The sequence below is a fragment of the Takifugu flavidus genome, chromosome 17, assembly GCF_003711565.1.
Source record: "Takifugu flavidus isolate HTHZ2018 chromosome 17, ASM371156v2, whole genome shotgun sequence".
Classification (NCBI taxonomy): Eukaryota; Metazoa; Chordata; class Actinopteri; order Tetraodontiformes; family Tetraodontidae; genus Takifugu; species Takifugu flavidus.
Genome location: NC_079536.1, coordinates 3,439,905 through 3,452,088, shown reverse-complemented (window position 1 = coordinate 3,452,088; position 12,184 = coordinate 3,439,905). Strand labels below are relative to the sequence as shown.

General features: G+C 50.0%; 2 protein-coding genes across 2 annotated transcripts in view; both read left to right on the top strand.

Annotated features, from left to right (window-relative positions):
* LOC130514091 (protein disulfide-isomerase TMX3-like) overlaps positions 1-8,211 on the top strand; it is a 75,896-nt gene extending 67,685 nt beyond the window's left edge. The window contains exon 17 of the transcript XR_008946909.1: positions 8,150-8,211. The gene's annotated coding sequence lies outside the window, so the exon portion shown is untranslated. The remainder of the gene's footprint in view (positions 1-8,149) is intronic.
* Positions 2,010-8,211, top strand: LOC130514089 (dermatan-sulfate epimerase-like protein). Its single transcript, XM_057013451.1, has one exon. The coding sequence runs from the start codon at positions 3,097-3,099 to the stop codon at positions 6,739-6,741; it is 3,645 nt and encodes a 1,214-aa protein (XP_056869431.1). The 5' UTR covers positions 2,010-3,096; the 3' UTR covers positions 6,742-8,211.
* Positions 8,212-12,184: the final 3,973 nt, after the last annotated feature.

The window sequence follows — 12,184 nt, the reverse complement described above, 5'->3', positions numbered from 1 at the left end:
GTCCCGGTTTGCTGCGGTTGACATCAGTCGGTCACTCCACCGCGCCCAGGCTGCTGCCTAATTAGCATGCTCACTCGAACCCGGTCGGCGCCCCGGTTGGCGCTGAACCTTCAAAGGACGGCGGCGGTGCGCTCTAGATAAACAGCTCTTTTCATCTGAGCCAATTTTGAGGTGAGACAACACTGCCAGACGTTGCTGGGTTTGTTGTGTTCCAACTAAAGTGGTGCGCTACCGTGTGGGTGGAGCTCGCTTCTGTGCTCCCCGCCGCCATTTTGAATATCTGAAGATCGTCACGGAGAGGCGATGCGTTCAGGACTGACCCAGGAAGTCAGCCAGCCTGTGGAGCCTATGGAAATGTAGCCTAGGCTAAGGTTAGCGTGCTCTGGACCTCTGACCTCCACACAGCGCGACCTTTTAATGGCACGTTGACGCTGACGTGGTGCAGATGTTCAAGCTCAGAGGGGCGACAGTGACCCCTGATTCTTCCTTTTATATGAAACAGCAGAACCAGCGTGGGGGGGGGGGGGGTGAAGTTCGCTGTCACAAAGACGGATGCACTGGATCAGGATTCAACCTTGAATCTCAGAGGCCGACAGAAGCAAACGGGGCACGACCGCCCTCACGCCTCTACAAACCCGTATTCTGGATGTCGAGTGGTCTTGAACCAGATCCGGCACCGTGTAACCGAGGCTCCTGACGTCGGTCAGATTAGCCGGAGTAGATTAGTTTACCCAGGTTCATCCATCTCTCCTCGGCTGAGGTGATATTATGTGGAAAAAGCTCTAAAAAACCCTCATAAATGCAATAATAATTCTCTCTCCAGAGAAGTTCCTTCAGCCCGATTAGATTAGACTTTTAGAGGAAATCTATATCTTACGGACACTGGATAACGAGCTAGTATTTCATACAAATTATGTCTAAGTGTAAAATACAATGATTTGATTGAAAAAGGTCGTATTACAGTATTAATTCGACTGAAACCGACTGTTAATGGCGCCGCGTTAAAGCAATTTATGGAAACCCGAAGAGACTCTCAATATGTTATAAATTCGGAGAGTAAAAATGGCTCTAATGCAACTGATGCTAATTAAAACCACATTAGCCGTGTTGCTCCGTAGGTAAAGGAACAAAAGCTGTAAAGTAATAATAAAATCAATTTCCTCACGGCTAATAACGGCCACGTCCGTAGCAGTTTAGTCCGTCCTGCGTGGGCGGACGATGCACTTAAAATCCGAAGCCGCTCAAAGCAGGATGAGAGTGTTGTGAAATCCATCTGTCTCAGCTGGCGACGTGCAATATTGCATGCGACAGTCGTCTTGCTAAGCTAGGAAGCTGCAGGCTGAGGGAAAGCGATCCGTCTTTAAAAGACAGGCAAGTCAATGGAGGCCCCTTTTCTTCGCGACAGGGATTGTGACGTTAGCGCTAGGAAACCGGGGATGAAGCGATGCGTAAAGGGAGATTTGAGGCGTGAGGTTCGGCCCAAATAGCTGATGGATGTGATCTTTGTGGAGTTAACCTGTTTAAAAAGACTAAAAGTTCATTTTAACAGGGTAGTTTTGTGTTTGACGAGCGTGTGTTTCATGCAGCTAACCCAGCTAGCTGCCCTTCTAGCATCACTTTTCAGTCTTTGATCTTTATTGAAGAATTTAGCGTACATTGCTAATACATTGGCCTATTAATGGTTACAAGGAAAAATCAAACCCCTGCTGCTTACTTTTATTTTCCGATAAATGTAATTTCAAGTGAATTAGGATAGGAGGAAGCCACTGATCATCAGCACGGGGCTCACTGAGGGCGCGTTGCTCATTTAGGCTTATAAAATTAATCACATTTCTTCCCTGATGGTTTTTAGGAAAGAGGAAAACAAAAGGCAGAAACATAATTCTTTTTCATGCAAAAACAGACAAACAGGGGTCGAATATTTACTTTTTCTTCTCCGTACAAGCAACTTTATTAACTAAAGCTGAAACATTAAACGCACCACGGTATGAATTAGGGCTCCTCATCATCACTTTTACTGCTGACCGGTGATGCGTTCACGGTCCGCTTACTATAGTTAATGGCCCAGTAAAGGTTAAAACCGTGTGTTTGGTTCTTGCGCGTCCGATGCTGCCTTCATTTGTGCAGTAATTTAACACGTGCTAGCGGCGCGCAGGCCAAACGGAGATGGGGGCGGAGAGAGGGAAGATCTCCCATCCTCCGTTCTCTCTCTCTCCTCCGACAGGCTGAAGCCACGGCTCCCTCTACAGTCTGCACAGCACATTTTTTCCATTCAGTGCGGGAAAACATCCAGACTGAGCCGGAGAGTCCGGGAGACATCACGGAGACGTCTCCGCGGCCACGCACGCTCCCGCTCCCGTGTGCGCTCGCGGGTCTGACGCGGACGCGGCACGATCGGTCTCCTTCTGCGCGTTTGCGCCTGGAATACCCTCCTCCGCGAGCATCCGCCAGTTCCTGCGGACACTGGGAATAATGGGCCGTTTTTTGGATACTTGAGGAGTGACGACAACTTTCCTCTTCCCAGACTTCGCTCCGCCGATGGCGGAGGACAAAGCGCGCCGGCGGAATTAAGGAAAAAGCAGGTTTAACTATGCAACTTCCACACGAAGATCTGGCGTTTTAACGCGGTTTCGCGCGGTTTTCGCTGCCACGCGTGTTGGCGGCGGAGATGCGGGGCTTGTTAGGGTTCGTGCCCGCGAATGGTGCAGCTCAGGCGGGCTGCGGACGGTGCCTTTGGATGGCTGTGATTGGACCGGACACGGACTGGGGCTGAGAGAGGAAATGTTTTGGGGAGGGGATCGATGCCATTTATTGAAGGGGAGGGGAGGGGGGCGCCAGTGTCCGCGGCCACGCCAACACGCACCCATCAAGACTTTCTGGACTGAGGAAATGTTCATCATGAAGACTTTTAAATCACGTGTTTCTTCGCGGACTGTTTCCATGTAGTTTCCAGAGTGGTCTAAACTTTTTTTAAAACCACTTTAACTTTAAAATGCTCGTTGACATGCGATCAAATTTAAATTCACCCGGACTGGAAAGACATTTACTTTCATTTAAAGCGTTAAATACTCATCTGCCTGCTCTTTAACCCCACCGATGTGCAGAAGGATGGTGGCTCACTGGGCTGTCTCCTGCGCCTTTTTCCTGCCCCTGATCAGCGCGGGGGCAGCGTTCTCGGGGGTTTTCAACACCTCGGACAGAGACATTTTCACAGATGATTTGCTGCAGGTCAAGCTCCATCAGGACAGAGCCGGCCAGCAGCATCAGCTCCGGTCCGCTGCCGCCCACCCCAACCTTTATTTCAGCCCGGAGGACGTGCTGCTCCTGAGGCAGAGGTCGTCCACCACCCACAGCCACATATTCAAAGTCGTGCGGTTGGCGGTGCTCACCATGCTCGCCAACGTCCCCTTCTACATGCCGCCGGCGAAACACGAGGATTTTACGAGCAAATGGAACGAGATTTACGGCAACAACCTGCCCCCACTGGCTCTCTACTGCCTGCTGTGCCCAGAGGACTCTGCCGCTCTGCAGTTTCTCCTCAAATTTATGGACAGGATGGCCGAGTACCCGGACTGGAAGGTGACCAGCGCGCCCAACGACGAGGTCCCCACAGCGCATTCCCTCACTGGATTCGCCACCGCGTACGACTTCGTCTACAGCTACCTGGACGAGCAGCGCAGGAAAGTTTACCTCAAGAAAATCCGCTCCGAGACGGAGGAGCTGTATGAGCTGTCAAAGCACCGGGGGTGGGGCAAGCAGTATCTCCAGAATCATCAGACCACCAACATACTGGCTGTCCTGACTGGTGCCATCGTAGTGGGATCACACAAAGACCCAGAGTCCATGTTGTGGAAGCAGGTGGCGGTGAACTACATGGAGAAAACCATGTTTCTTCTCAATCACGTGGTGGACGGCTCGCTGGATGAGGGGGTCGCCTATGGGAGCTACACGGCCAAGTCTGTCACCCAGTATGTTTTCCTAGCGCAGCGCCACTTTGATATCGACAATCTTCAGAACAACTGGCTGCGGGGCCACTTCTGGTTCTATTACGCCACCCTGTTGCCAGGGTTTCAGCGGAGCGTCGGCATCGCAGACTCCAACTACAACTGGTTCTATGGGCCGGAGAGCCAGCTCGTTTTTCTCGACTCATTCGTCATGAGGAACGGGACGGGGAACTGGTTGGCCCAGCAGATCAGGAAACACCGGCCCAAGGACGGACCCATGGGACAATCCTCTGCCCAGCGCTGGGCGACGCTTCACACCGAGTACATCTGGTACAACCAGCACCTCACACCACAGCCCCCACAGGACTTTGGGAAAGCCAGGATGCATATTTTCTCTAACTGGGGTGTGGTTACCTACGGAGCGGGGCTGCCCAGCAGTCAGGGTAATACTTTTCTCTCCTTTAAGTCCGGCAAGCTGGGTGGCCGTGCTGTCTACGACATCGTCCATGACAAGCCTTATTCCTGGGTGGAGGGCTGGAACAGCTTTAATCCGGGCCACGAGCACCCTGACCAGAACTCTTTCACTTTCGCCCCTAATGGGCAGGTGTTTGTGTCTGAAGCACTTTACGGACCCAAGTACAGCTATCTCAACAATGTTCTGGTTTTCAGCCCATCGCCCACCAGCCAGTGTAACAACCCCTGGGAGGGGCAGTTAGGGGAATGTGCTAAGTGGCTTCGCTGGACCGATGATGGTGTGGGTGACGCCAGAGGGGAGGTGATCGTGGCCTCTTCGCATAGTGACATGATGTTTGTGAGCGGCGAGGCGGCGTTGGCTTACTCCCCCGCCATGAGGCTAAAGAGTGTATTCCGGGCTTTAGTTCTGCTAAACTCTCAGACGCTGCTGGTGCTGGACCATGTGGAGAAGTTTGGAGACTCGCCCCTCTCGTCTCTGAGCGCGTTTTTCCACAACCTTGACATCGACTTTAAGTATGTCCCCTTTAGATTCATGGACAGGTACAACGGTGCCATGATGGACGTGTGGGACGCTCACTACAAAATGTTCTGGTTCGATAGCCAGGGACAGAGCCCCAATACTAGGATCCAGGAAGCTGAGCAGGCCGCAGAATTTAAAAAGAGGTGGACTCAGTATGTCAATGTTACTTTCCCGATGGCAGGTGCCGTCACCAGGGTAGCTTACGTCCTACATGGGCCGTATGTCAAAGTGTCCAATGCAAGGTTTGTGGATAGCAGCAAAAACGGCGTGAGAGTCTCTTTAACTATAAATAACACAGAGAAAATAGTTTCTGTAGCCACAAATTATAAAGACATTGGAGCTAGACTAGCCTACTTAGGGTTCGGCGGTCACTGCAAAGTCGAGGATGCGTATCAGATCACTCGCTTCGGCATCGGAACACAAAACATTCCCAAACAAATCAACAGCGATAATCAGCTCTTTGATCTCGGGTTCACGGTCAATGTGATCGCGGGGGTCGTCCTCTGCTTGGCCATCGGGTTCTTGACCATGCAGAGGAAGTTCTACATCTGCTTCAGCAGGCTGATGCGCTACGCGCTCCTGACCGTGCTCTTCCTGTGGATCGCCGAGCTGCTGTTTGTGTCAAACAGCTGCGATCGGCTCCTCTGCGGGGTAAATTGGAAAGGCGCGGGTGCCAGAAGCGAAGTAAACAAACAACTAAGGCTCTATGAGCAGCAGCGGCTCCCATTGCCCACCGTTGTCATAACCACCCTCCCTGGGTCTGGATCAGAAATACTTCAGCATCTTTTTGACAACAGCACAGACTTTGTTTACGTTAGAGTTCCCACCGAGCACGTGGACATTCCCGAAACCGAGTTTGAGTTCGATTCCCTGGTGGACGCGTGTGAGTGGTCCAGGTCGGACGCCTCGCAGGGGCGCTTTAAGATCATCCAAGGCTGGTTGCACTCGCTGGTCCACAACACCAAGCTGCACTTGCAGAATATTCAGCTGGCAGAGGGCAGCAGGGTCAAACAGGGGCAGAGAGACGGGGTCCTTAAGGACAGAAAGAAAAGATCACGGCGAAGGGAGGTGGCGTCTGAGCTGAAGGGCAAGCTTAGGGTCAGTCTGGACAGAGATGCAGAGTACGTCAGGGAGATGAGGCGCCATGTTGCAGAGTACCCCAACGCCCGGGTGGTGCTCAGCATGCGCAGTGGAAGCTGGGCACTCAAGCTGCCTTTCATTCAGGAGGCGGTCGGACTCTCTCTCAGGACCATCTACTTGGTGAGAGATCCACGGGCATGGATTTATCTCATGGTTTATAACAGCAAACCCAGTCTTTACACTCTTAAAAACATTCCTCAGCACCTTTCCCTGATATTCAAGGAGGGTGCTATGAGCGAAGGGTGTCTGGCAGTGGCTCCTGAGTTTAGGCTGATCCAGAGGCTGCTGTCTGTCTCTGAGACCAACCCCGTCCTGATTCTGGCTCATCTGTGGCTGGCTCACACCGCAGCCGTGCTGAGGATCAGCAAGGGCCTCCCTGAGGAGGCCGTTCTCCGGGTGAGGTTTGAGGACTTGGTCAATTATCCACAGGAGACGGCGGAGGGCATTTACACCTTCCTCGGGGTGCCTGTCTCCCCGGCGGCCCTCAACCAGCTCATGTTCACGACCTCCACCAACCTGTACAATCTGATGTACGAGGGGGAGATTTCACCGGCCAACATCAAGGCATGGAGACAAAAAATGCCTCGGAAAGACATCAGACTGATTGAGGATGTGTGTGGGAGTGTGATGAAGAGGCTGGGTTACGCCCGGTTCCCCGCCTGACTTTACCGCTGCTGGCCAGCTAACAGCAAGCTGCCTGGTCTAAAGTCTGTACTTTCATTTTTTGCACTGACGGGACATTTTTAAAAAAACAACAACCCATATTTACCTTTGAGCTTGAGTTTCACTCTGTTTGGAAGGATGTTGAAACTGATCTTACGGAGGATTTCACGCCTCTAATCCGTGACGTCAGAGAGCTGCTGATGAAACAACCGCTATCAGAAATGTAATGACAGAAACACAAATGTGAGGAAGAATTTAAAGGTCATGAATTTGCTGTCCTTTCCCTTTAAAAGCGTCAAAAGGCGCCGCGGTGTTGAATCAGAGTTTGCGCTTTAATGTGTCACTGCAGCCTTCTGAGTAACGCCGGCTGTGTTTTCATGTTTCCACCATGTCTCGAAGGTTTGGTGTCTTTGCACTTTCACGGGGACTCTTTTGATTGTACGTGGGACTTTGTGCATTTTCCAAAGCTGCTCTCGACGTTCTGCGCCAGTTTGAAAATACGAAAACCCCTGCAGATCTTTAATCCTTTGAAGATATTATGTCTAGAAGAAAGAACGCCAGGAGTATTAATGGCTTCCAAAGATATGTATCCCAAAGGATCCGCAATGAATATGATTATCCCTGTGGCATTTATTGAATTAGTTGTGAGGAAAGTGCTTAATGGGGATCAAACTTTGAAAAAACTGTCAAGACTTGACACATTTCTAGTCAAAGTAATTTCTAAAAGCAGCTTTTATTAATCTGCAAACTGCCATAACTGTGTTTTACCATGTGATTTATGTCCGTGCCTTTTTTTTTTTTTACTCCTACAGTGAAAATTAGTTTTTTATTTGCTGTCTCGGTCGATCAGATAATTGATGATGTTTTTAGCTGTTGTTATAGCCTATTGCTAAAGATAGCTAAAATTACAACTCCACCTAGCGGAACATGGGGGAGGAGCAGCAGAATGTGGGCGGGGCTAAAACGGTTGCATTTTCCTTTTGCATTATTTCTTTCCTCTTCTTCACTCATCACTTTGCTTCACTGTTGATGATGTCACACTACTTATGGAGCATCGCCCTGGCAACAAGGCGAAGGCAACTGGACTTTCCTCCTGGATCAAGATTAACCGATGATTCACTTGTTTTGCGGTGCATCGGCGCACAAACCCGAGACAATGCGCCTTCTGCATCTTCCCTCCACCAGAAACTGTTTGTTTTCCCTCCACTGGCTGGAAAAACCTGTTTGATGTTCGTGGTCTTTGAATGTGTAGACTTGGCAGACATGCTTTCACTTTGGTGTTGCAATCCTGTTACAAAGTATGTTTTGTATTTGCTCCTGAGGATACACTTCCTTGCTTCCGTGGCCTTGAATTACAATCATTTCTCTCTTTTTTTTTTCCTCTCCTTTTTTTTTCTTCTCTCTGCAGGCTCTGGAGCAGGAGGTAGAGATGATGTAAAGAAAAATAATAAATTCATAAATACAGTGGAACCCTGACTGTGTCTGGATGCTGTGAACTCTGAAAAACCACCAGCTTTCACTGACGTCTAATGACATTCGCCAATCGTTAAAAACCCCGCAGCATACTTTTCATACCGATATTCCCGCCATTAACACGCGCCCTCCAGCCAAGCGTCGGTTTATTCAGATCCCACAATTACGCACGAGCCAAATCTCCATTTTATTCGGCACGCCTGACAGAAGCCTAATTGCTTGTATGGCTGATGTGCACAGCAAGGAGAGGCCGACTATTAAAAACATGTCGGGGAATTTTAAAGTCACGCCCTCACTGATGGGACCTGGAGCGGCCTCAGAGAGTCAGGCACTTCATTAGTCATTTGTTCTTGATCCCTCGTAGCATGTGTAATCCTCTCTCACACACACACACACACACACACACACACACACACACACACACACGGGCGTGTTATTGACTGAAAAACCTCAGGCAAATGCTGAGAAGTTTCTGCAGGTCTGGACGTGCGCTCGATGTCTAAGTAACTTTTCTCCGACGTGAAAAAACGAGAGAGAAAAAAAGGAGGAAACATCTTTTGGAAATATGGGCTCATAAATATTGATCATCTCAATCTGCAGGCTGGTCTGACATCTCGGCTGCACACAAACCTGTCAGGATAAGTTCATATCAGTGCGATCGCGCGTGCTGAGGGTTAATCCCTTGGATTTAAGCCAGTTTTCGGGAACTGATCTCATCAGTTTGGTCAAAATATCAAGAATGACAAGAATTCCAGTCAGTCCGTGGTCTGCAGTGCCACTTTAAACCGGATCCCTTTTATTAATATTTGTTCTGATTCATACTTCCTGTTTCTGCTCTAAACCGAGCGCTCTCGTGCCAAAATCCATCTGGTAGTCATTTGTTTCAGGCTGTTGTTATGGGATGGTTGTTTTGTCCCTAATTAAGGATCAACAATTGCCCCGGACCAGGACTTTTGCTGAGATTTTCCTTCCTGAGAGGTGAAGAGGATAAAAACATGTCAGAGCAAGTTCTCTGTCTGAGAACATTGGCTACAGGTGGAGCGACCAACCAGAACCATCTGCCGACCTCACCCATACAAAACGAATGTCTTAAGGTGCTTTCAAAAATGATCTTTGACACCCGATTGCCAATAAATATTCCTGCCCGCAATGAGGTTCTATGGCGACAGTGATGAAGAGCCGGGTTGGAATTTAATTCCTCGCCACAGCTCGGCGAGCTGATGGAGTGGCTTTCCTGGACTATTAAATACAAGGCGGCGCTCCAGGTTGGAAAAAGACGGGACTCCATTTGGGCTGAGTAATCATTCCTGTGCCGGCTCCGCCTTTATCTTTGCCACCGCTGCGTCAAAGTCCCGGGAGAGCCTCTCCCTCGCCACCGGCCGTCGCTCCCGCCACCGCACGTTAATTAACCTCTGCAGCAGCCACCATCAGTCAGGGAGAAACCTGATATCCGGGGCCGGAGTAATCACGCTCGCTATTGTGCGTTCGAATCAGCCCGCTACAGCCGAGTTGTGCTGCCATGTTGGGACTTTTTGGACGAGGCGCGAGCACCTGCCGCGCCGCTGTCCTATATTTAGCCGTGTTCGGAATGGTAAACATTATCTGTGTGGTCCGCAGAGCCGTGTTTGTGCTCCGGGAGCCGCGGTTCCCGGGAACCGCTGCTAATAAGAGCAGACTTGCTGGGAATTGTGGCGCATTGTGGATCTGCAGCTGCCGGCGACTCACTTCTGTAGTGGAAGCGGAACCTTCGGTGCCAGCTCAGTGCCGCGGCCACGGCTTGTAAAGGCCGGTTTGGCCTGGCGGTGGCGGGAAATGAGTGGCGATGAGGCGTTTTGGACGTGACTCCAGGCGCAGCAGCCGTGGCGAGGCTCCTCAGTGTCTCACGCAGCTGCGCCTTTCCAGCGTCTCGCTTTCATTATGACAGCGTCGCGGCTCGAGAAAATGAGATCATTCCACACGGCGCGCTGCCAGATTAGTGGAAGCACTGCATCCTCTGGGAACTTGTGTTGGGATTTCACCCCCCACAACCTCCGCGTTTCCTGGACCGTTCCTCTGTCTGAAAGTCAAATGAAAGTCCGTGGAAATTGAATCTTTCCTGCATAGCCGCATGATGTGAGGCGGCGACCGAGGCTTTGGGAAGTTTTTGACTTTTTGACTTTGAAAGTGAGACCCTTTGCTCGACTCTGGCTTCCTGTCAGCTTAAACTGCCTCTCCTGACATCTCGGCTAATCCCCTCAGTTCTGTAAATCGCAGTTTTCGGGGGATGGGAATGCTCAGGGTCTCCTATTCCTGCATGCCTTACTCCTACAATAGCACAGATGAGCGAAATGTTAGACTAAGGTGAGCCTACTTACGAAGGCTAAAGTGGTCCATGACTCCAGTGGTGGTTAACGAGACATGTCTATCTGTTGGAGGTGGTGAATCAGAGGGCCGGCATTATTCAGAGGTTTATGATTGAGTCCAGCTGGCTGATCTTTCTCCTGACTGACTGCAAATATCAAGCTGATGGTTCCCATGAAGGAGGATATGTGTTTTGGGAGCCTAATTACATTCATTGATATCTAATTAGTGGGATTCGTGTCTTGAGGAGACGAGTTCTTCGCTGCGATGTTAGTCACGGCGCTAAAACGTGCCACTTTGTTGGGCGCCTCGATCCAAATCAAATTTGACTTTTAAAAACTCCGTCGTTACACTGAAACGCTAATAACTCAAATCATTAAACGCTGGAGTAACGCATCCTGACGACGACAGATCTCAGACCTGCTCCGTGGGTGGTCTGGGAAGGTCAGAAGACCTCGAAAAAGATCGTTTCAATCGCTGTCGTGAATTTGTTTATCGATTCTCTTTGGTCTTCGTCGTACTAATTAGCGTTATCGCCCTCTGGTGGAGTTGGACATCTGTCGGTCAATGCATTGATCTCCCCCTGTGCAGGTACACTTAGTGGGACAGTTTGAGAAGATCTGTAGTCAAACCGATGCTCAGCTAGCACCGGGTACGTGTTTTCTGAGCTAAGCTTTATTTTTTGAAAAGAGACGTCTCGGCATTGAAAGGCGGCAGGAGAGGAGAGACATGCGTCACTCTTCTACTGTCCCCCATGATTTTGAGCTGTGCGGGAAGACAGATGGTCCGATTCTCTGCTCATATGGTTCTATTCCTCCGAGATCGCCGTTCTCGGCCCGCTTCGCAGAAAAGTGTGTCGTGATGCGGAGACATGATGAGAATCGATGGGGGGAAACTCGCACATCAGAACGGTGGAACGCAGATTGGCGTGCGAGAGGAGAGGACGAGGCGAACGTCACAGCTGCCGTTCAGCGCAGAGATCACGAAATTACCTCGGTGACACAATTAAACCTGGAGTTCTGGAGTCAGTGTTGTTGAAATTACAGCATGTTAAATCTTAATTGTGCTTAAAGAGTACATGAGACATTGTGTATTTATGCGCTATGGGTTTGTATTCAGGTTGTACGTCACACCCGCCTGGTCTCCTCACGATTTTAGTTAGTTTTATCGCCACCTAGTGGAACTGGACCTGCCTAATTTAAAAGAAAGACGTGACAGAGGTGATGTTTGTGCTGAAAGGACAAATTGGACTGAGGAAATTTTCTGTGAGGTAGTTTTGAGGCCATCAGACAAGTGTCCAGTCAACAGTCTCTACCAGTCAAAACACGTCCTATGAGTGCCTTAAAGTTATGGGATCTGAGAAAAGGTCACTTTCAGATTCTGCTCGAGTTAAAGAGGAAAAGACCAAAATGTCCCTGGAGACACCCCTTCAGTCCAAACACCAGCTAAATGTCTTACTGGGCATTAAAGACAGTAAACTGTCACTGGGGTCCTCCCAGGGGCCCAAAAGACAACCGAGACAACTGCTGGTTGCCCAAGATGCTGGTGCACCTGCTCTATGGCATCTCCAAAGTCATTTATATAAAGTGCCCCCCAGAGTGTGGTAACAGTGGGAAATGGGATAAACTTC

Coding starts and splice junctions, on each gene's coding strand:
- LOC130514089 (XM_057013451.1), top strand. CDS start 3,097: ATGTGCAGAAGGATGGTGGCTCACTGGGCTGTCTCCTGCGCCTTTTTC.